This window comes from Tenrec ecaudatus, chromosome 18 (genome assembly GCF_050624435.1).
Source record: "Tenrec ecaudatus isolate mTenEca1 chromosome 18, mTenEca1.hap1, whole genome shotgun sequence".
Lineage (NCBI taxonomy): Eukaryota > Metazoa > Chordata > Mammalia > Afrosoricida > Tenrecidae > Tenrec > Tenrec ecaudatus.
The window spans coordinates 71,714,573-71,737,803 of NC_134547.1; the positions used below are offsets into that span (position 1 = coordinate 71,714,573).

General features: G+C 47.8%; 1 protein-coding gene across 2 annotated transcripts in view; it reads left to right on the forward strand.

Moving 5' to 3' along the window:
• Positions 1-23,231, forward strand: part of CDH13 (cadherin 13) — a 1,090,774-nt gene that overhangs the window by 203,905 nt on the left and 863,638 nt on the right. For both annotated transcript variants that reach the window (XM_075536309.1, XM_075536308.1), the window contains exon 2: positions 10,178-10,289. In XM_075536309.1, coding sequence (XP_075392424.1) covers positions 10,178-10,289 — 112 coding nt within the window. The remainder of the gene's footprint in view (positions 1-10,177; positions 10,290-23,231) is intronic.

A 23,231-nucleotide genomic window follows, 5' to 3' on the forward strand; every position in this document is an offset into this window, starting at 1 on the left:
CCTGCGCGAAGCGGGTGGCAGTGATCGGGTTCTGGGCTCTTCTACTGGATGATGCCACCGTTTTGCATGTCCCTCTTTACATCCTGTTTGTGTGGATAGCTGTGGAAAATGCTCAGCCCCCTCCCCCAACTCTATTAGCTTGTATTTAGTCCTGTGGACGAAACACAAGGGCATTAATGGCCATTGCCACTAAGAGGCAGGATTCCACAGCACAGAGCACTCTGAACTCAGAGAGCACAAATTGCCAATGTCTAAAGCAGAGTTTGCAAACGCAGATGTCCAGGTGCATCCCCGAGGGATGCATGCATGCCCGAGGGAGGTGACCCTAAGCAGCTCTACAGGACAGCCTGAGACAAGGAGCCCTCTGAGAGGTGGACCCTCTCTACCACGGCCCTCTAACCTTGATGGAAGGCTTCTCTGGCTCAACCAACCAGATCTGCTGACTACCATCTCCCCATGCGATGTCACGTGGTGGTTTCTGGATTGGAGAGGAATTGAACCCTTTCTCTGGATACGTTCTTGAGTCAGCCCCTGTCAGGAGAAGAAATTATAGAGAGATGACATGAACTGGAAATTCCAAGAAGAACCATGTATGGAAAATGGTGGTGTGAAGACTTATTCCATATATGGGGTGTGTTAGTCCGGGTAGACTAGAGAAACAAATCCAGAGACATTGATATACATGTAAAAGATAACTTTATATCAAAGATAAATTATACATTAAGAAAACATCCAGCCCTGTCCAGGTAGAGTCCATAAATCTGCTATTAGTCCATATGTCTGTTACCAGTCTATAAATTCTTCTTCAGACTCACGAAGCACATACTATGACACTGAATGCAGGAAGATCACAGGCCAGTGGGTGGAAAGTCTTGTGGATCCAGTGGTGGTGGAAGCATTTTAGCACTGGAGTGGGTCTCCACATGGCTCAGCTAGCTCCAGGGCTTTAGAGTAGCTTCATATGTCTTGTCTTCAGGAATATGAAGCAGAGTGTGTGTGCCCCACCTCCAGCAAGCTATTTATCTCCTAAGTGCCTCCAAATGAGGTCATCAAGCAGTGACCTGATTGAACATGTTAAACTCCACCCCTTCACTCTTAATAGTCTCAAGTTGGCATTAGATGACATAACTACCACATGGGGTATTAAGGCAGTGGTCCCCCTGTGGCTGCTGAGACTCTGGGAAACCGCCTCAAAGGGATTTGAGGTGTCTAGGAAGAGCATCACAGCCCAGCCCAGCACAGTCCCTGAGGCCGATCCCAAAATACCAACTCCTGCTGATTGTGGCTTCTCTGACTCAGTTTACCCCCACCCTTCCCCTTCCCTTTGCATCTTCCTTGACATCTATCTTCTATCCACTGAGCAGTTATAGAGCAGCACACAAAGCAATGTTGTGATGATGATTTGTCATGATCTACTCTTGGGGTATCAGCAAATCATGTTTACTAGTTTAGGCATGAAGCATGAAATAATAATAATAGCAATTAAGCCTCACGCACTCACGGACACATCAAACCACTGTCATCTCTTTGATTTCAACTGAAAGTAACCCTATATAGGGTTTCTTTGGCTTTACATTTTTTCTGAAGCAGACTACCTCCTCTTTTCCCCACGGACAAGCCAGCAGGTTCAAACCACCTACCTTTTGGTTGGAAAACAAGCTCTTAACCACGCTGTCACCAGGAACCCTTGAAAGAAGCAATAAACCCCACCACTGTCCAGTCCATCAGACTCATAGTGACTCTCTTTGGGGTTTCGGAGACTGTACACCTCTAGGGTCGCCTAAAGACTGTACATCTTTAGGAAAGCCTCATCTTTTGGCCCACGGAGTGGCCAATAGATTTAAAATGCTAACCCAGTGGTCAGCAGCCCAAGGCTTACCCGATAGTGCCTGCAATGCTCCCCATCAACCTCACCGGAGCAAGCATTTGTTGAACAGTTTACTATGGGCTGGGTGCTAAAGTCTCTTAACAGCAATTAACTCGCTTAATCCTCATATCACCCTCTAGAATCCCATCCTTGTTCCCATTTTATATCTGAGAAACTGAGACACAGAAGTCTCCTTCCCTGAGGTTCCCCAGCTGGCAACTGGTAGACTCGGAATTCAGATTGAGTCATCGTGTGGTGAGCATCTGTGTGAGAGATACATCTGTCTTTATAAGCTGCCTACTTATAATTCTCAAATGAGGGAAACCCTTGGGTGATCCGAACATTTGTTCTTCGCTGATCTCTCAAAGACGCATCAGCTCCCTCTTGTTGAAGAACCACATTGGGGGGCGGCTCTCATCGTCAAGGTCTGGAGATAAATTTGGACTGATGCTCACATCATATATTCTGGACAGGTTAAGGAAGACAAGGGAAATGTTGTCCAGTAACAGTGCTGTCTTTTAAAGATGCTGGAGAAGGAACTTCCTGAGTTGGGGAGTCACATCCAAGAATCAAGCCTTCCAGCAATGAGAGACATCCCCAAGATCCACCACCCCTCTTAGTGCCTCTGACCTTGAAGAGTGGCTTCCTGTGTTATGGTGATCCTAGCAAGGAGATTCACTTTTAAACTTTGCTAGACAGTTGAGGGAAATTAATGGAAATGAGAATGCTTTCACTGAGATTGACTATCAAAACATTTTTATTCTAAATTTTGTTAATTGTGTCATTGTTCTAGAAAATCTACTTAGCAAAAACACATACACATTTTGTTTGTTTGCTAGCTTTTTTATAAGGTCAGAATTAGTCTGTTTCATTTTTTCAGCCCAGTTGGGTCATTTTGGAGACATTATGTAAAATCCATAGATGCCAAAAGGAATTCGAGGGAAAGCGAAGAGCATTGGTCCAAAGGCTGAGCTGATTCTCTCCTTTGCTTCACCAAACGATTCTCACTGGTCTTTGTGACCTAGGAAAAAGGCTCAGAGTGTGAGCTTGCTTTCCCTGATGCACCTGCGTGACATGACTGCATCCTGGCTTTTATGGGTTCCCTTCTACTCCTGTGAAGAGTGACAGTCTCGGAAACCCACAGGGCCAGCTCTGCCTTGTCTTATAGAGTCGCTGTGGGTTGGAATTGTGGGCTCGTGTTTTATTTTGTTTGGGTTTGTTTGGGTTCATATACCTCTGAGGTATCCAAAGGATACCTAATCCAAAGGTCAGCAATTCAAAACTACTAGTCACTCTGAGCAAGAAAGCTTACTGCTCCCATAAAGATTTACAGCTCTGCAAACCTACAGGGGCAGTTCTGTCTATGGGGTGCTATGGGTCAGAACAGACTTGATGGCAGCGATCTTGTGGAGATACCTGCAGGGCAGGGGTGGTTCGGTGGTAGATGTCTTGTCTTCCCTGTGGTGGTTGATAGGCACCATCAAGTTGGTTCCTACTCATAGTGGCCCTACGTAAAACAGAATGAAAGAAACCCGCCCCATCCTAAACCATACTCCAAGGTTCTCTGATGTTTGAGCCCATTGTTGCAGCCACTGTGTCAATCCATCTTCCCTAGGCTCTTCATCTTCTACCTGCGGTAGACCAGAGTCTGAATCTCAGCCTGTGCTTCTCATTTGTCCTTGCCATGACGCTGGACAGGTGTCAGCAGAGCTTCGGGTGTAGGAAGAAAGGCCTGGTGGTCTAATTCTTGAAATGAGCCAAGACCGTTCAAATAAGCAAGGTACACGCTCCTAAGAACCATTAGCTTCATGCGGTCAGAAGTGTGGCGTCTGTGCAGGAAGGAGGCAGGGATAGGAAGGAAGGATGGAGAGAAACAGGAAGCACAGGGAGCAAGTGGGAAGGGGGCTGCTCCATTGTGGGGATGGCAGTCGATATCAGGAGACAAAATGGGTATGAATTGCTCATGTTAAATCAATTTGCTCCGTGAACGTTCGCCTAAACCACAATGTCTCTCACTGCTGTTGAATTAATCCTGCCTCCTAGCAACCCTGTAGGACAGAGTAGACCAGCCCCTATGGGTTTCCACAGCTGTAGATATGAATGGGAGTAGAAAGCTTCAGCTTTCTCCCATGTGGAGGCTGGTGGGTTTGAATTGTTAACCTTGAGGTTAACAGATCATCTCAGAACCCGTTACACTATCAGGGCAATTCAAGTGATAATAAAAAGTCACACACCAAAATGAAAACGCCAGGATGACAAGGGCTTAATTTGCAACCAATATTGGAAACGGTGTGGGACCAGTAGCTTTTCATCCTGGTGGGTGTGAGGTTGCCACAAGTAGAGAGGTGACTCAATGGCAGCTCACCACAAAGAAACCAGTATCCTCCATCCTGGTGACTTTCCACGTGGGTTCACCTGTGAATTAGGTGGTCAAAACCTCTCTCTCTCTTTGTTGGGCAATGGTTCTAACAGTTCATTACCTACCACCTACCCTGTGTGGCACCATTACCATTGCTTTACATATATTATTTTATTGAATCTGTACACTGTATGTTTTCTGGCCCACGTTTTCCTAGATGAGAGGACTGAGCCCCACCATGGCCATGAAAATGGCCGTTGTATTGCCAGTGACTGGCTGAGCCAGGATTTCTCCAGCATACTAGGATTTTAGTGTGCACTTTGCTTCTCTCTGTGCGTGAGCCCAGGAGACACAATGGCAAGGCGCTCACCTATCTACCACCCAAAAGGCTGATGGTCCGAACTCACCAGCCAACCTGTGGGAGAAAGTTGTGGCCATCTCTCCCTGTAAAGATGGACAACCTGGACAGCACCCTGGGTGGTGCAACATTGTGTCCCATGTGGTTGCTATGGGTTGGAAGTCCCTCAATGACAAGGAGAATTTTGTTTTGTTTTTTAATCATTTTATCGGGGCTCATACAACTCTTATCACAATCCATCCATCCATTGTGTCAAGCACATTGGTACATTTGTTGCCATCATCATTTTCAAAACATTTTCTTTCTACTTGAGCCCTTGGTATCAGCTCATTTCCCCCCTACCCTCCTTCACAAACTGTTGATAATTAATGTTATATTTTTTCATGTATTACACTGACCAAGGTCCCCCTTCACTCACTTTTCTGTTGTCTGCCCCCCTGGGAGGGGGTTATATGTAGATAATTGTGATCGATTCCCCTTATTTCCCCCCTCCTTCCCCTTAGCCTCCTAGTATGGCTACTCTCAATATTGGTCCTGAGGGGTTTATCCTTCCTGGATTCCCCATGTTTCCAGCTCTTACCAGTACCCATGTACATGCTCTGGTCTAGCCAAATTTGTAATGTAGAATTTGGGTCATGATAGTTGGGGGTTGGTGGAAGCATAAAAGAACTAGAGGAAAGTTATATGTTTAATCGGTGCTATACTACACCCTGACTGGTTCATCTCCTCCCTGAAATCCTTCTATAAAAGGATATCCAATTGTCTACAAATGGGCTTTGAGTCTCCACTCCATACTCCCCCTCATTCACAGTGATATGATTTTTTGTTCTGAGTATTTGATGACTGATACCTGATCCTATTGACACCTCATGATCACACTGGCTGGTGTGTTTCTCCCATGTGAGCTTTGTTGTTTCTCAGCTAGATGGCCACTTGTTTATTTTCAAGCCTTTAAGACCCCAGATGCTATATCTTTTGATAGCCGGGCACCATCCGCTGTATTCACCACGTTTGCTTATGGGGTTTTTTGGTTCTTTAAGCTTTGCAGCAGAGCCTTGCACAATGATCACTGAGTCCTAGAATTGTAATCGACTCTTTAGGAATGGACACGAGTGCTTGGATGAGTGAGTAAATGCATAACGTGACTAGTCCCGACCTCGGTAAGCCACGCCTTTGAAAGAGGGCACCCCAGGCTTTGGGGTTAGAAATCATTTCACCTGAATTTTAAGGGGTAGAAGAAATGACTCAAGAAAATATGACCCCAAACTGACAGCCCTGGGCTGCCCTCCCAGCACTCCCATGTTGCCCCTGGGCCTGTCTGGACTTGGGAAAGGTTTATTTTTCTTGGACAATTCCAGAGGAATCCCAAGTAGATCCCTCCAGGGAGTCAGGACAAGACTGAGCTGCATATAGATGGGTGAGGAGGCCTTGACCTTGCTCACCCATAGAGTAGACACAAGGAGTCTTCATTCCCAGCTGTGCTCTCTAGCCAGGGTCCTGCCAGCCCATGTCCTTGGAGAAATGTCATCTCCAGGAGTAATTACGCACTCAATGGTTTACTGAGGGCCTGAGGGCAGAATTAGTCAAGTAAGAGGTGAAGGTGTAATTGGAGGCCAGGAGAGCCTGGAGGCAACCTTTGAACATCAGCTGTTTACGTGAATTAGCATTGGCCAGTTATCGATTTTCCACTTGCGAAATTGCCAATAGAGTGTTCTGCTTTCTACAGGTGTGCCTCCTGGGATGCCAGCATGAAGATGGCCTCAGAGGCCCTCTGGCCAGAACCTGTTGCTGGGACAGGGAGTGTGTCACAGCCAATCAGCACAGATCCTGGGCATTCTTTCCCCATTCGATCTGAGAACGATGATGTCAGAAATGAGGTTGTGACTGCAATATCTCTCATTTCCAAGACTGGCCATGTGCGACCCTCTCTAGATGGGCTCTTGCTCTCATCCTCAGGGGTCAGTGCATTTTGGAGTTTGGGTGTTAGGAGGAGGAGGAAGAGGCACAGTGGTTATGCTCAGGTCTGCTAACTGAAAGGCCACTAGTTCAAATGCACCAGTCACTCCTTGGGAGAAAGATGAGACAGTCTGATTCTGCACTGACTTACAATCTTGAGCACTCCATGGGGAAGTTCTCCTCTGTCCTAGGGGACCACCATAAGTCACAATTCTACTCCCGGAGTTTGGTATTTAGAGAGGAATCCTAGTCGCACAGCTTCCAACCTTCCCAGCTTTTCCTTGGGGGTCTCTGGTGGAAATGATAGTGAGTTTTCTCTGATTGTTTTTATGTAGTTGCTGGAAGTGTAAGTTTTGGCATCTCAGCCTCACATTCCCCAAAGCTGATACTAAAGTATAAGAATTTCGGAGGGGAGTGGTATCAGGAAGTATCAGTCAGGGATGCAGAATGAGAAGCTGCTCATGAGAGATGAGCTACCATGGTGGACACCTGGGGCTCTGCTCCACATGGAGACCAGGGCACCGAGTTATCCCAGTGAACGGCCAGAGACTTCGGGTGTGTGTGCAGCAGCCCAGCACTGATGGACAGAACACTTCCCCAGGAGCTGCTCATTACCAACCTTTTTAATAAAGTGTTATTGGCACATTTTAAAGTTTTATTGGCACATCTCACATAGTTCAGCAGTTCAATCATATCAAGAAGAGTTGGATCACCACGATCAATTTTAGAACATTTTCCCCTCTGTCTGGCACTCATTATTAACTCCCCATTTCCCCAAATCTCCCCTGCCATACCCGCAACCCTTAGATGAAGCAGCCTTCCTTAGAGTTCAGAGAGTGAGCTTAACCAAGGACATGCTAAGGCATGTCTCCTTCTGGAAGGCTTGGTCATTGAAGAACAGTGACCAAACGAGAAGGTACTCCAACCTGTGTTCAAATCCTGCCTCCTCCCTTCCCAACTGCCTGTGATCAAGGAACTCTAGACATGTCGGATCCTTCTGTCAGAGCATGCGTCTTCTCAGAGTATAGGCAGACCTCAGAGATACTGTGGGCTCAGTTTCAGACCACCATCCTTAACATGAATGTGGCAATAAAGCAAATTGGCTAAGGTTTTTGCTTTCTCAGCGTATTGAAGAGTGATGTGGATACTCGACCGCAGTGTGCAGTGTGCATGAGCAAGTTAAAAACTTTGGACGCATTGTGAGAGTAAACAATATAGGACACAGAGACAGGAAGTGAGCCCGGGCTATTGGGAAAATGACACTCATAGACTTGCGTGCTGCAGGTTGCCACAAATCTTCAATGAGTTAAGAAATATATATGCAGTAGCTGCAAAGCACAGTAAAGCAAGTTCTTCCTTTATGTGCTTTGAGGGCTTGTGAGGGAAATTAAGTGAGACACTGGTGTTGTTAGGTGCTGTCTAGTGAATGCCAACACATAGCGACCCTATCAACAACGGGACAAACCATGGCATAGTCCTGTGCCAGCCTCACCGTTATTCTTGTTTGAACCCATCGTTGCAGCCACCGGGCCACTCCGTCTTATTGAAGTCTTCCTTTTATTCTCTGCCCGAATACCTTACCAAGCATGATGGCCTTCTCCAGGGACTGGTCTCTCCTGACAGCATGTCCAAAGTACGTGAAACAATGTCCCATCATCCTTGCCTCTAAAAAGTGTTCTGGCTTTTTATTATTTTTATGGACTTCTTCCATGGCAGATTGGTTTGTGCTTTCGACAGTCTGTGGCACTTTCAGTATTCTTCTCCAGCAGTGTAACTCCAATGCATGCATGCTTCTGTGTGCTTCCTCATTCCATGCCCACACTACGGTCCTATGAGGTGACTGAAAATACCATGGCGTGGCTCAGGGGAACCGTAGGCCTCAAAGTAACCTCCATGCTTTTTTTTTTAACCACTCTAAGGAGGTCTGGTGTGACAGAGATACCCAGTGCATTCGTCCATCAGTCTCTTAACTGTGGCTTCCATGAGCACTGCTTGTACATCTAAGCCAGACAAAACCTTTGACCACATCGATCTTGTCTCTGTTGATCATGATATGACCTACTGGTCTTGTTGGGAGGATTTGAGCTTTCTTTTCTTTGGGCTATAATGAATACTGAAGGCTGCGATCCCTGGTCTTCATCAGGCAGTGCGTTAAGCCTTCCTCTCTTGCAGCAAGAAAGCAACGTTGTACCAACTGCATAGGGTGGGTTGTTAATTGGCCTTCCTCTCAGCCTGCTTCCGCCGCCTTTTGCATCTAATCCAGCTTCTTTGATGATCTGCTCAGCGTACAGATGGAAGAAGTACGGTGGGAGGATGACACACACCTTTCCTGCCTGGAAGCCATGCAGTGTCCCCTTGTGCTGTTGGCACAACTGCCTCTTGATCCTCGTGTAGCTTCCTCATGTGTGCAAGCTAGTGTTCTGGGATTTCCATTCATTGTAAAAGACATCTAACAAAGTTGGCACAGTGTTCGTTAGGGCACATCCATTGACATTGAGTGGATTCAGACACATAGTAATGCTACAGGACAGAGTAGAACTTCCCTATACGCTCCCCAAGACTCCAAGGAGCCGAAAGGTTTCTGTTTCTCCTCTGGGTGGGCCTGTGACTTGGAACCTCTGAACCGAGGGCTAGCAATTCAGTCCACAGTCTCTACCAAAGTAAACATGCTGGCTCTCATTTTAAAAATGAGCCTGGGGCAGCTCCATGCCAGGGCCTGTGCTGGGCTCTCAGTATCAACAGGTGGTTCGAAGAGGTAGTCTCAATTTTCAGAGTGTCACCTCTTTCCTTATTAACCCTTATGACTTTTTTACCACATATTTTAAAACTCCTGTGTTTCCAGGCAAACCTACCTACTTTTGCTCGAGTACATTTGACTTCATTGTGGCCATCTAGATGAAGTGGCTCAGCGGCATGGAAGGCTTAAAGCAAACCTTCGTGGGCAATGAGAGCTTGACTATGTTTCCATTACATCATTTAGAAATGGGTAGAGAAGCAGGTGCTATTAATGTTCATAGCATAGTTATCTACTTAGCCCAGTATGTAAGACGTTACCACGTTAATGTGTAATCAATGCAAAAATGATTCATTTGGATGCTATTTTTTTCACCTTGTTTTTTGGTACATCATCTTCAAAATCCAGTGTGTGTCTTTTGCATAAATGTTCTTGATTTCTGACCAGCAACATGGCAGCCGTCCAGTAGTGACATGGGACACGGGACACCAGATGGGATAATGACGGTCGAGTGGGCCCTGGAATCTTGTCAAAAGTGACTTCTAATTGTCCCTTCCCCTCTCTCTAGGGAGATGATAATGCTCCTTGGTGGGCACAGAAGGGGATTTGATGGCAGACCCGGCATCATAGGAAAGTGACAGTTCCCGTAATGAAATTTCACACTGGGGGCCATGGTGAGAATGCGAGCAGGTGTAAAAATCTGACGAAGTGGTTGCTTTGACGGCAGCCTCGTGGACACCGCAACAGCTGTTCCCATTCGCAGGCCCGCCACGTTGCCCCGCCAAAGTGGGTCGTGGGCACCCCCTTCCCTCGTCGTTTGGGAGGCAAAACTCAAAGCCTCCACTCATTTCGAGACCCACAAGTAGCTGTGGAAAGATTGATGGCTGGCTTTCCTTTCCGCAGGTGCTGCTGCTCACGTCTGCCCGCGAGTCCGACTGCACGCCCGGGTTTCAGCAGAAAGTGTTCCGCATCGAGCAGCCCGCCGAGTTCATCGAGGACCAGTCCATTCTGAACCGTAAGTCACACCGCTGATGGACAGCGGTTTCTGACCCATCCTCGTCCTTGCGTTGGCCGGCCTGTGGCCGGTGGCTGGGGCTCTGTCTCAGTAGGAGGTTTGCTCTAAGAACTCTCAGATCATGTTGCTTTGGTCAGCGATGGTTCCACCCAGCATGGCAGCTCTTGGATGAAGGCTTTGCCAGGGTTGAGGGGAGCAGTGGGCCGTGTGTCAATCTTTTTAGCAATTTATCCTTGGTGGTCATTCACCAGCTATTCCCCGAAAGACAGCTTTATCCATCTCCAATGTCAGGACCACACTGAGATGAGCTGCTGCCCCCCTATGTAGATCCCAGAGAACCGTGCCATGCGGTTCCTAGGTGGGCGTCCTACCTGGAGCCTCTCGCACAGAGTATCAGTGGTGCGACTGGGGATGGCGGCACGGGGAATTTTCAGGCACGGACATCCTGAGCTAATAAGATGGCCTTCAGGATGCTTCCCCACTGTTCCCCACTCTTCTGTGGCGTCACATCTCTTCCTACACAATTCCAACAGAGTTCCTTTCAGTGTACACCGCTCAATTCTGTGGGTATGATCGCTGGCTCTTTTTGAAGGTTAAGATTGTATTATTTTGTCTTTATGACGACACGGGACGGTCTGCTGTCTAATAAGCACAGTGCTGGCGCAAAGCCTCTAGAGTGGGTGACGGACAAGTCATGGTGTCAGTGGAGTCCCTGGAGACCCCTTGTTTAATGCTTTGGCCTGAGGGGTGAGCATATGGCACCAGTGATTTGATTGGCAGGATGCTCTTAGGTCCCTTGGAGAATGAAGGTGGTTGCTCACCTGCCCTGATAGACCCAGGTTGGCCTTCCAGGGTAGCCGGCCTCCTTCTACCTGTGCTATCTAGCTGTTGTGCTTCAAGACAAAGGGTTGGGACTCAGGGGAGCCCCACTTGATTGCATTTTTCCGTGTGGTTGGAATGCATTGTGAGTGTCGGAAGGAAGCCACTGATGGAGACAGGATGTTGGATACGCAGGGAGCTGTCCAAGGTGCAGCACGTGCACCCCGATGCAATTACCCGCCAATGAAATCATTTCAATAATTAGAGTCTGTAATGACAAGGTGAGGGGCTCGCACCGAGAGTGAATTCCAATATGTGATTTCATGTTAATTTCATCCCTGAGTGTGACTCCTGGGTCAGACTGTCAGGAACCCTCATTTGCCTTTTGATTCGTGTGTTTATCAGAATCAATACATTTCCAACGGAGCTGGGTGTGTAGAGCACCATTTCCCTTCTCTCCACGTTTCTCCTCTGCTCTCTCTTCTCCCCTGTGCTCGGTCCTCCTCCCTCTCCTCACCTCTCCTCTCCTCTCTCACCTCTCCCCTCCCCCCAGTGATTATCCCAAATGGCATCTATGTTAACATGCGTGGAAATAGGAAGCCACCCCAAGTATGGAAATTAATAGCGTTGGTATGCAAAGCAGGCCCATAAATGTGATTGCTTCTGTAATCTTCACGACACCAAACAGCTTTTAATTCACCGCTGCGAAGCTGGAAACAATCATACTTTGGGGGATCTTTGTAATTTAAACGAGACCGTACTGTACATTCCAATATCACAGTTTTGCGTGTGTCTCTCTGTGGCTTTTTTTTAATCCCCCAAGTAATTAAGTGGGTTATGGTGGTTGGTTCTGTGTAAGCTAGTAAAAGCTAAATGGAACCGGGTTGATTATCCATGATTGCACATTCAGGAAAAAGTCCATGATATGGAGGTTAAGGGCATTTAAATGTGTGTGTGTGTGTGTGTGTGTGTGTGTGTGTGTTTTGGAGGGTCAGCAAATTCTAACCACCTTTCAGTGCAAAATATATGTCTAGACATGTTGCCAAGGTGAGGGGTTGAGTCAGAACTTATGAGGTACTTATAAGTTCATCTCAAAGCCATGCATATGCTGAGTCTGTTTTCTCTGTACTGTGAGAGATAGGAAATTTCCACCGACACCCCTCCTTCCGAGAAAGGTTCTGGCATAACCTTACTGTAATTGGGTCAATTCCAAATCAAAGTGACCCCAGAGAATAGAGTAGAATTGTCCCATAATGTCTCCAAGGCTATAGACCTTTCCAGAGGTGGACTGCCTCATCTTCCTCCCATGGGGGGGAAGGGGATGGTAAATTTGAACCGCTAACCTCTTGGTTAATAGCTGAATGCTTTAACCTCTGTATCACCAGTGCTCCGTGTGAATACAGCTATCAGAGTCTCAAGGAAAGCCTTCCTTTTTGAGAATGCTTGTGGTGGGTTGAGTTGTGTACAGTGATCATCCCACTTGGGAATGGATCTCTGTTACGTTAAGAGGCTGTAACCGTGTTTCATGCATGTGCGTGATGGTGCTGGTGAAGAAGATTGAAGGTACCATGAATTTCCAAAGGAACAACCACAAAAAAAAAACCTGTCGCGAAAAAAGGACAACCAGAGTGCGCCTTAGAAGCAAGGATGATGAGACTTTGTCTCATGAACTTGGGACATGCCATCAGAAGAGACCCGTCCCTGGGAAGAGGACCTCATGCTTGGTAAGGCAGATGGTCTTGGAAGAAAGGAGGACCCTCAAGGAAATGCAGTGGCTACAGCAGTGGGCTTGAGCACCAGGATAGCAGTGAGGGTGGCAGCGGCCTGGGTTATGCTGTGTTCTTTGTGCACAGGGTTACTGTGAGTCAGGACTGACTTGACAACACCTACGACCACCACCACCACCAAAGACCCAAGGAGAGACGTGGCCGGGGACCTTAGGGACACAGAAATCCAGAGCAGGACAACAGCAGAGGGTCCCTCATACCAAGGACCTTAGGGACACAGAAATCCAGAGCAGGGCAACAGCAAAGGGTCCCTCATACCAAGGACCTTAGGGACACAGAAATCCAGAGCAGGGCAGCAGCAGAGGGTCCCTCATACCAGCAGAGGGTGTTTTTTGGGGCCCTGTTGCGGACACTTGCACTTACGCGTGGTGTTTGCTCTCTGCCACTAGAACCCTTGCGATCTTTCAGCGCTCCGGCTTCCTATCTTTGTGAGGTATTGTGTGTGTGTGTGTGTGTGTGTTGCCAAAAGTCTAAGCTCAGCACAGTCACTCTGTTGATGCCTCTGCGTCTCGCCGTTCTATGAAGTTGTCTGAGAAGCGTTGCCTCGCGTCTGACATACATGGCTCATCTGCTCATATGCTGGATGTGCATGCAGTCAGCTCTGGGCTCAGATTGTAGCTGGTTACCAGGAATGTTTATTCTACCCACGGCGTCCTGCTCTCTTTGTCCAGACCGTAATGTTTCCTTTTATCCTTTGTCATCTTCCTCCTCAATCCTCAATGACTTATCTTCTTCTCCCTTAACTGGTACTAATGGTCAGCTCCACTGCTTCTACTTCCTTCGTATTTTATTCACTCTTCACTCCGATACATCTTTCCCTAGTTCCTTGGGAAGCCTCTTACTTTCTTCACATCCAAACAATGCTTTATTCCACTCTTCTTCCCCGGCACTCAGCCCGTGTTCTTCTTTAAAAGGCCAGTTTTCAGCAAGCTGCTAGGGTCAAAACATGCCATCCCCTGTTCCTTCTAATGTAGCCAGGGGGCGCGTTGCTCTCTCGTTCACAGCGTGCGGTAGGGTCCCCAACGCTAGATAACGTGGGCAAAATATTCCTGGCTTCACCTCAGCCTTGAAAGGTGAGTGGAGAAGATGGAGCGATTGCTCCCCCACCTTTTGTTTTTGCAAAGAGAAGCACAGGAGGAAGGGAGGGAAAATCAGCTCAGAGAGGAAGTGTCATTTCAAGGTCTTGGGACTAGAGTGGAGACTGTAGGGCACGACAGCAGGGTCCCTGGACTCTCCTGAGCCAGGTGTTCTCTCGGATAGGCTGCCTGGTGGCTCTGTCTTCTCCACCTAAAGGAAAGCATGTCATCCCATTGGCTGCCATCTTGCTGTCATTAAAGTCTGACAGTGATGCTGAGGACAGACATGTTCCAGAAGGATGCTGACCAGCACCCCATGGGAGTGGGGAGATGCCAAGTGAGAAAGCCTTGTCCACCCACTCCCCTGGAGGCATTTCCAGCTCCTGGTGATCTTATTAGGGTGTCTGGGCCTATGCATCTTTCTGGGAGCAGGCCACATCATGTCTCTCCCCTGGAGCAGCTGGTGGGTTTGAACCACCCACCTTGTGGTTAGGCATCCAGTGCTTACCTGGCAGCACCATAGCTGAGATCACTTATAGTCTGTGCAGTCAAGACTAATAATCATGCATTTAGTATAGAATTCATCATAGGGCAGGTTAGAGTACCATGAGTTCACTCAGATAACCGGCGCCTTCTGCATCTGTTTGCCAACGGTTCTTTCCCTTTCCCCAGAAGAGGGTTCTGTAAACCTTCTGACGCCTGTTCTTTTCTTCTTTCCTCCTCCTCTCGCTCTCTCCTTCTTTCTTTAGGACAGAAGCATGTTTTTAACAACTGACATAGTAGCTCTTATGAAAATACCTCCCCTCCCAGCCATTGGCAGACAGACCTAGAAAGCGTGTGTTCTTTGGGTAAAAATAAAATATGCTGTTGTAACCAACAGCCCCAGGAATATTAGACAATAAATTTGTATTTGCTGCTCAAGTTTGGGTAACACTATTCTTCTGCAGAGCTCTCTTCCAAATGGCTTTCCTTTAGGTGGGGACTTAAGGACCCCCAACTTTGCACTGCCATCTTGCAGCTTCTAGGCACTGGGCTGGCAAACAGAGGGACTAGAAAAAGTGGGTTCAATACTCCAGCTGTTTAACCACCTCAGCTCTTAGCTGACACTTACCTGTTACTCACCTTCTGCCTCATCTCTGAATGCTGCCACAAAGAGGGGGGGGAGGGGCTTCAGGCACAGAGATCTTTTGCCCCACAGCTCTGGAAGCTAGCCATCCACATCAGGGCATTGGCTCTCGGGGAGGTCCCTTCCCTGTTCACCACTTCTCCACGTCCATTTCCTGTTCCATCAGACACCTCTCAGAAGGCATTAGGTTTAGGACCCACCCTACTCCAGTGTGTTTTCATAAACACAGTGAAAAAAGTCCCTGATTTCTAAACAGGGTCACAAGCTCATATAATAGGGTTTGGATTTCAACCAATATATATTTGGAGGCATGGGTGCATGACACAGATGAACACTCTTCACCTATCTGTGTATCCTATCTAAGTGTCTAAATGACCAGGAAATGTAGAGGGACACATGGGTGTGGGTGAGGACTCACGGACTCCACACAGACCCAACTTGGGGGAGAAGACAACGTTGGTCGGTGCCTCAGACCACACCCTTCTTTTCGTAGGAGTGGGTTTTCAAGACGGCTCCATCTCTTTGCAGACTGCGACAACGTTTCCTCGTGGAGAGACTGGCAGGTTTGAACTGCTAACTTTTCCATGAGCAGAAGAGTGCTTTAGCCACATGCAACCAGGTTTCCTAGGATCGAACTGAATCAAACCAAACTCACTGCTATGGAGTCAATGCTGATCATAGCGACCGACCTCCTGTGGGCTTCTGAGGCTACCTGTTCATGGGAGTTGAAAGCCCAGTCTTTCTCCTGAGGAGCTGCAGGTGGTTTCGAACCACGGACCATGCGATCACAGCCCAACACGTAACCACTCCACCATCAGGGTCATACAGCGAGTGGGGAAATAGGAACATTGACTGTGGTTGTGTTTGTATGGGAAAAGGCCACTTAGCACTACAAACAACAGTGGAAGAGAGACCAATTAGAGAAGTCAAGGCAGGGTTTTCCTCTGTCAATGTGTAAATCTCACCTGGTGAATAATGCTCCAAATTGTCCTTCTTTGCCTCCTTTTCCCGCAGTTAGAAGGCTCCTTAGAGGCAAGGACGGTGATCTTTTGCCTCCCATCGTTGGCACGTGGTTTCAGGAGGGACTAGTCCCTGAAGAAAGACCTCATGTTGGTGAAGTAGAGGTTCCAGTGACAAAGAGGAAGGCCCTCACCCAGATGGACTGACTCAGTAACGCAGCGTGGCAGAGAATGGGGCAGCGAGCGGGACAGGGAGGGCTTCGTTCTGGTGGGTAGAGGCTATCTCAACGCATTGAAATGGACTCCAGCCATCACCAGAGCCTATGCGACCCACGGGTCTGAGGCTCTCAGCGGATATCACTGCTGTCGTCCTCGACTCTGCTGATGCTCGCCTACAGGCCCCTTTGTTAACTTTTCTCGAGATCGCAGGGCTAATTCTGGCGAAACTTCCTCGTGAAGGGCATTTGCTTTTGCTGACACAAGAGTGAGAATGTTTCTGCCAAGTCTAACCAGTGTTGTATAACCGCAGAACAGATGTGGGAATAAAAAACACCACGTGCGTGAAGGGGCAGCGTGCCTGGCACTGAATCTTGATGTCACACATGTTCCTCAAATGTCATGGGCCCCTTGCACTTGAAACCTGAAGGAGAGATGCTCTTATTTGAATTTTTGGTTTGTTTGTGTTTTGTATTTGGAAGCCCTGAGACTTCAAGTTTACCCAAGATGATATCCCTCATCATTGGTAGAGTCAAGGCTGGAGCCCATTTTTGAAACTCTACCTTAAAGTGCTCTGGACTAGAGTCTCTTCATCTAGATGGCTGATGTTGATAGATCAAGGACATTTGCCACTTGGCTTTCCCGTCTTTTCTCGTCAGCCTGGATGGAAAGCAGGAGCCTACTGCTTTCTCATGTTCTGTTCACAGCCCAGTACATTCCCTGTGATGGTACAAAAAGGAGCCCTCTCCTGGTTTCCAGCAGGGGCCAGTGCCAGACTCTCTCTGCCTCTGTGCTCCTGGCTTTTGCCCATTCCCATGAGTCCCTTTCGCCAGATGACTACATGACCATGCCACAGTGACCCCAACCTCAGTAAGCCCTCAGGTCGCCCAGGAGGTACATGATGTCACATTAATTCTATTTGTACTTACCGTACATGAGTCATGGCTTTGGAGGGTCTTCTTAATTGACTATAAATCAAATGGGGAATTTGAAAAATGAAGGCAATTAATGACAAAGCAACTCGAGAGATGTTTTGCATGCTAACGCAGTAAATACATTTCCAGCAAATTAAATGTCCAAACTAAGATCCTGTTGACCCTGCTGGGCAGATTTCTTTGGGGTGGTAATAAATGGATAAACTCCCTACCCCTCCTCTCCCCCCACCTGATGAGCAATGCCTGTTTGCTGAGTTCCCATTGACCCTGTTTCTATTCTGTATCCTGAGAAGCTTTCTAAGTTCTATGGGTTTGGCTTTCTTTTTAGGATATTTTCAAATAACTAGAGTGTCTCCTTGGGGGCATTGCACCTCACTCCCAGGTTGGGAAATGGAGTTACTGGTGAGGAAAATCATTTCCTATCACCCTTGGGCCTCCATGTAGAATTGAGCCCCCACCATGGGCTTTCAGGTGGTACACTGGTTTCAAGTTGTTGTGAAGTGTGAAGAAAATCACACTCTGGCTCTCCTGCTCCTTTGTTCTATCAGCATGGAGAAGGTGGTGCTTCAGGTCAGTGTGGCCTCCTTTTTACAAGAGCGAGCATCTTACCTTTCCGTACGCACATCCCAGTTGAAAGATGACCTTCTGGGTTTGACCTTCTCCACCCTCCCCCCAATTTTAACAATCTAGTAATCAGTCCATTTATATTCATTAGGCTCCTCATAAATGAAGTCTACAAACTATCTCATTTCATAGATGCAGACTCCTATAACGGGAAAAAACACCTGAACACGGCACAGAGGAGGCAGCACTGCGGAGAGAATCTCCCACTGGACTTGGTCCCTCGGCCAGTCTCTGGAGACTGGGGAATGTGTCCTGTAAGGGAGTGAGAACAGCCCCCAGGGAGAGACCTGAGCACAAATTCAGCTCTCTTAGCACCTACTTTCTTTCTTTCTTTTTCTTTTTTTAAAATTTAAGGTCATTTTATTGAGAGTTCTTACAGTCCATACATCAATTGTATCAAACATATTTGTACATGTGTTACTAAGCATTTACTTTCTATTTGACCCCTTGGTCTCAAATCCTCTTTTTGCTTCCTACCACCCTCCTACCCTCATGAACCCTTGTAAATTATAAATTATTATTCTTTTTATATATTACACTGGTTGCTGTCTCCCTTCACCCACATGTCTGTTGTTCATCCCCCTGGGTGTGGGGGAGGGGTTATGGGTCAACCATTGCAATCGTTTCCCCTTCCTCCCCTTCTCTCCCCACCTTCCCCCTACCCTCCTGGTGTTGCTACTACCATTTCTGTGCCTGTGGGGTTTATCTGACTTGGATTCCATGTGTCATGAGCTCTTATCTATACCAGTGTACATACTCGGGTCTAGCTAGAACCGAAAGGTAAGACTGTGGTCATGATAGTGTGTGTGTGTGTGTGTGTGTGTGTGTGTGTGAGAGAGAGAGAGAGAGAGAGAGAGAGAGAGAGAGAGAGAGAGCAAGCAAGCACTGGAATATTTGCTGCCAGAGATTGTTCAGCGATCGGAGCCCCTGACATATCCTATGTCAATGACCGGTGCTCCCATTGCCTGGGCCTCCCATCTCTACTGCCTTCTAGACCACCAGTTGGTTTTCTTCTGTCTTCTGCCACCTGACTGCTCCTTACAGGCATCTGCAGTCCGCTCCCTTAAAGTAACTGTCCTAAGAGGGGCGGGCAGCTCAAATGGCATGTCATCAATGCCAGAACACGTGTCCCATTTTCATCCTATTATGGAATTTATTAGCAGGAATGAAAGTGTTATCCGTTGTCAAGGAAGCAGAGGGATGTGCTCCAAGAGGAAAGGGCAAGGGCTGCTAGCTATTGATGGAAGACTTTGAAATCTATTTCAGTGTTTGGAATTGGCGAGGCAGGTCTGGGAAGAGAAGACCGTGTCTCACATACTTTGAAAATGTCACTCATCAAGATAAGCCCCCAGAGAAGAACATCATGCTTGGTCAAGCGGAGGGACAACGAAAGAGAGAAAGACTCTCAATGAGATGAATTGACACAGCAGCTGCTCCAATGGGCTCAAACATAGCTGAGAGTATAAGGATGAGACAGGACTGGGCAGTGCTTCCTCCTGCTGACCATGGGTTCTCTAGGTGGGTACTGACTCAGTGGCAGACAATGACAACAACAACGTGGCCAGAACAGGGGCAAAGGCACTCAGGAAGGTTGGGAAAGGTGCCCGACCTTAAAGAGAAGAGTGAATGGGATCGGCCTTTGGTGAAGGCATTTTGGAAGGGCAGGGCTGGGTTGGGATGTAGGTCAGTGAAGAGGTGGATAGAGAAAGTGACAGCATGTCAAGAAGAACCTCAGAGCACTTCAGGAACCTGGACTCAGAAGCCACCAGAAAGAGAGGGTATTCTAAAAGACATGTGCTGGCTCCCTGGCCTCTCACCCCAGCCTGACCATGGACTTGGATGAGCCTTTTCTTCTCTAGACCACTTGTAGAATGAAGGTGGATTAGTCTGTGCTATTTATAGTCTCAGAAAGTCACCATGGGCAGTTCTTCTCTGTTTTCGGAGTTGCTCTGCATCTGCATTGATTCCATGGCAGTGAATTGGTTGTTGTTGTTTTTTATGTTAGTATGGTTGTATATAACCCAACTCCAGCCAGCTTCAGCAGAAATGCACGGAATGATCGGCACATATACTCGAACACCTCGGGGTTGGCTTTGACTTTAGGGACATCTGAATTGAGTTGCTTTAAGGTTATCCCTCCACTCCTCTTGCTTCAATGTTGCTTTTGTGCCTCAGTCTCAGAGGGGTTTCCTTCCAGATGGCTGCCAGCAGCCCCAGCCTTCCATCTTTCTGGCTCAGCAACTCAGGGCGTCTTCTCTAAGTTCCCAAACTTCTCCTGGTCAACTTCCCTTGGACCAGCTTGGTTGGGTCACCTGCCTATCCCTGGGCCAACCAATGCCCAAGAAGACTTAGCTCAGTATTCTGATTGGCCAGCCTGGAGGAATGGAGTTGCTCTTCCCCAAGCAAGGGGAATGGGTGTGCTGGACTGGCGAAAGCAAGCGAGTCTTCCATGAAGCTGTTGTACTCCACTGCTAAGGGCCCTTTCAGGCTGTGCTCTGTGCATGGAGATTTCTAACACCCCAAACACAATAGAAATAGAAATGTCAGCTAGGTGGCAGGGAATTAAGACAGCCACCTCAACAGGCTTCTTGCTGGTGATGCTGGTGAGCAGATTGCTTAATTAAGACTGTCAAATCCTAAGAGCTGCCATATGGCCTCGCTCTTCAACCTGTTGCGTGTCTCTACCCATGTGGTTCTTGAGCTGGTATAAATCTCTTTTATTTCTCTTTTCCTTTAAGAGCCCATGAAAACTGGGACCTGGCATGTAACCACCGTATCTCCCAATGTAAAGTAGTTGAAGCACATGCATTTGACTGCTTAATGAGTAAAACATCCAACTTCAAGTGGGAAAAGATTCCGCTTGGGTTGAAATCGTTTGAGAAGGCAGAAGAGCTTATTATCCTGTAACGGAGTCCTTCTGCACACATTCGAACAATCACCTGCCCTCTGTCTGGTCTTCGCACCTCAGTTTCTAGGGAGATTTTCATTGACTTGAATGCAAAAGAGCAATAGGTGCCATGCTTAGCATTCAAAATCCGCCCCCCACTTCTGCATCTGATGGAGTCCTCTTTCTAGGGAAAGAAAGGAAATAACAGATTACACCCCATACCATGAATTTAACCAATTATTGAAGACACACCAAGTGGTCATCTGCCATATGCCAGACTCGGTACAAGTACAAGAGATACAGCTTGGAACCATACCTTAACTGTGTTTCCAGTTCTGGGCTTTTCCTTCTGGTGAGAGGGCGAGACAAACCAGATAGGCATGGGCACCCCAGAATACAGGACATGGTGTTTGAAACGGTGGTGAGGATCAAGCAGCAGCCATTTCTGGGTGACTACTCTATAACAGATGGTCATAAACACTATCTCTAAAATACTGAGACCCTCAACTGCAAGTAAGGACCATCCAGGGGAAGGCCATGTTCATAAACATTTAGGCAAAGGGACCTGTTATGCAAAGAGCAATTAATGCAAAGAAAATGCGGACAGCATTTCAGTCTGTGTACCTATAGACCTTGGAGACATGGGGTGTTTGGTTCCAGACCAACTGCAATAAATCGAATATCACAATCAAGCCGGTCCCAGTGCATAGAAATGTTATGTCATCCCTCCACTGTGGTCCGTGACTGGCGCAATCCAACCCCCAACCCAAATCCACTGCCATGAAGTCGATTCCCACTAATAGTGACTCTGTAGGACTGGGTAGAACTGGCTCCATAGAGTTTCCGAAACGACACCCCAGGGCTGCTTAAGTGTGCGACTCTGAAAAGGTTTGAACTATTGTGAGGATGACCAAAATGTGACACAGAGACACAAAGCAAGTGCATGATGTTGGGGAAAATGGTGCAAGTAGAAGTAGCCTGGTTGCTGCAAATCTCCAACGTGTAAAAGAACAACAAATAAACAAACAGATGTAGTGTCTGCTGAGTGCAGTAAAGTGAAGCACAAGAAAATGAGGCCTGTCTATCCTCTGATCCATCTTCCCTGTTTAATCATCCCGATGAGGAGGGATGCTGACTCTCATGTAGATGAGGCAGATTAAAGGGCCCCAGAACTCACTGGAAGGGACCAGTGGGAAATGAACCCCTATCTGCCTGACTCAAGCACATGCTCTTTGCATAGACAGCGCCTGTCACACCCCACCCCCACCCCGCACTGATCTGCCCCTGCCCTTCCTAGCGTGGTCTCAGTAGCCTCAGGGCCTGTCACTGTGGGTCCTTGTTTGTTATTACCTGTCTCTACCTCACGTTCAATGCCATCCAGCCCAGGCTGGTGCATAGCAGCCTCCTGTGGGTTTCTGAGACTAGCAGTGCTTATGGGAGTAGGAAGCCCAGTCTTTCTCCCTTGGAGCTGCTGGTGGTTTCAAATTGCCGACCATGTGGATCGAGCCCAACATGCAACCCCTACACTCCATGGGCTCCCATACAGTTGGGCATGTTCCATCCAGCCTCTTGGTCGCCCTCTGTCCTCATCTGTAAAATGGAGGTACTATTTTGAAGATCAAAGGAATACTGCTGTCAAAGGTTTCTTGCACATAGAGCTCTTGATGTGTTTTCAGTTACCTGGCTACAGGTACTGGCACCCTTTTATCCAGTACCGCACACTCACCGTGTCTGGCACTCACAGGCTCTGCGCCAAAGTGGCTTGATGTTCTCACTTGGGAGAGTGACATCTGACACGATGGTGTGCACAATGACAGCTCTTAACAACATAATGCCAGCTGTCCACCAAAGGTGTCCACCAAAGGTGGCACAGAGACACATCCAGTCCACTAAACTCCTCTAGAGGAGAGCACGTCTTCTTCCTCCTTCCTCTGTGATCTCTTGTAGTCAGTGGCATGTTCTAGGGCCCCTGGAACCTGTCTCCCATGCACAAGTGCTCCCACATTCTTGCCTCCTTAGGGGCAAGCCTTACAACTCTGCTTTGTGGAAAACAACGATGCCTCCTAAGCTGTAGGGACAGATGTGCATGGAGAGAGACGGTCAGGTGCATCTGCTCTGCAGGACATGACCTGCCTGTGGGAGTTGTGAGCCAATAGACTGACAGCTCACTAATGTCTACCAAAGGGGGGGGGGTGGGAGGGGTAGGCATAGAAAGAACACACAGTATATCCCATCGGTTTCAAATCGGGCTTTGCTACCAAATAAGTTATGAAAACACTTGCAGTGTCCAGAGCCCTTTGGATTCCAGCGTTGACACAGAACCTTCCACTTTCAACGGCAGGGACCTTGTTCCCTTGAAGATGCCCACCTGGCCTCTTCACATCTCAGTCACGTCTGAGTGACCCTTGCTCCAGCCAACCCCGGCAGGCCTGCTCCTTCCTGTAGCAGGTCGGTACACGGCGTCTTGGCAGGGCAGGTCCAAACCATGGCCAGACTACGCACCAGCCTGTCTC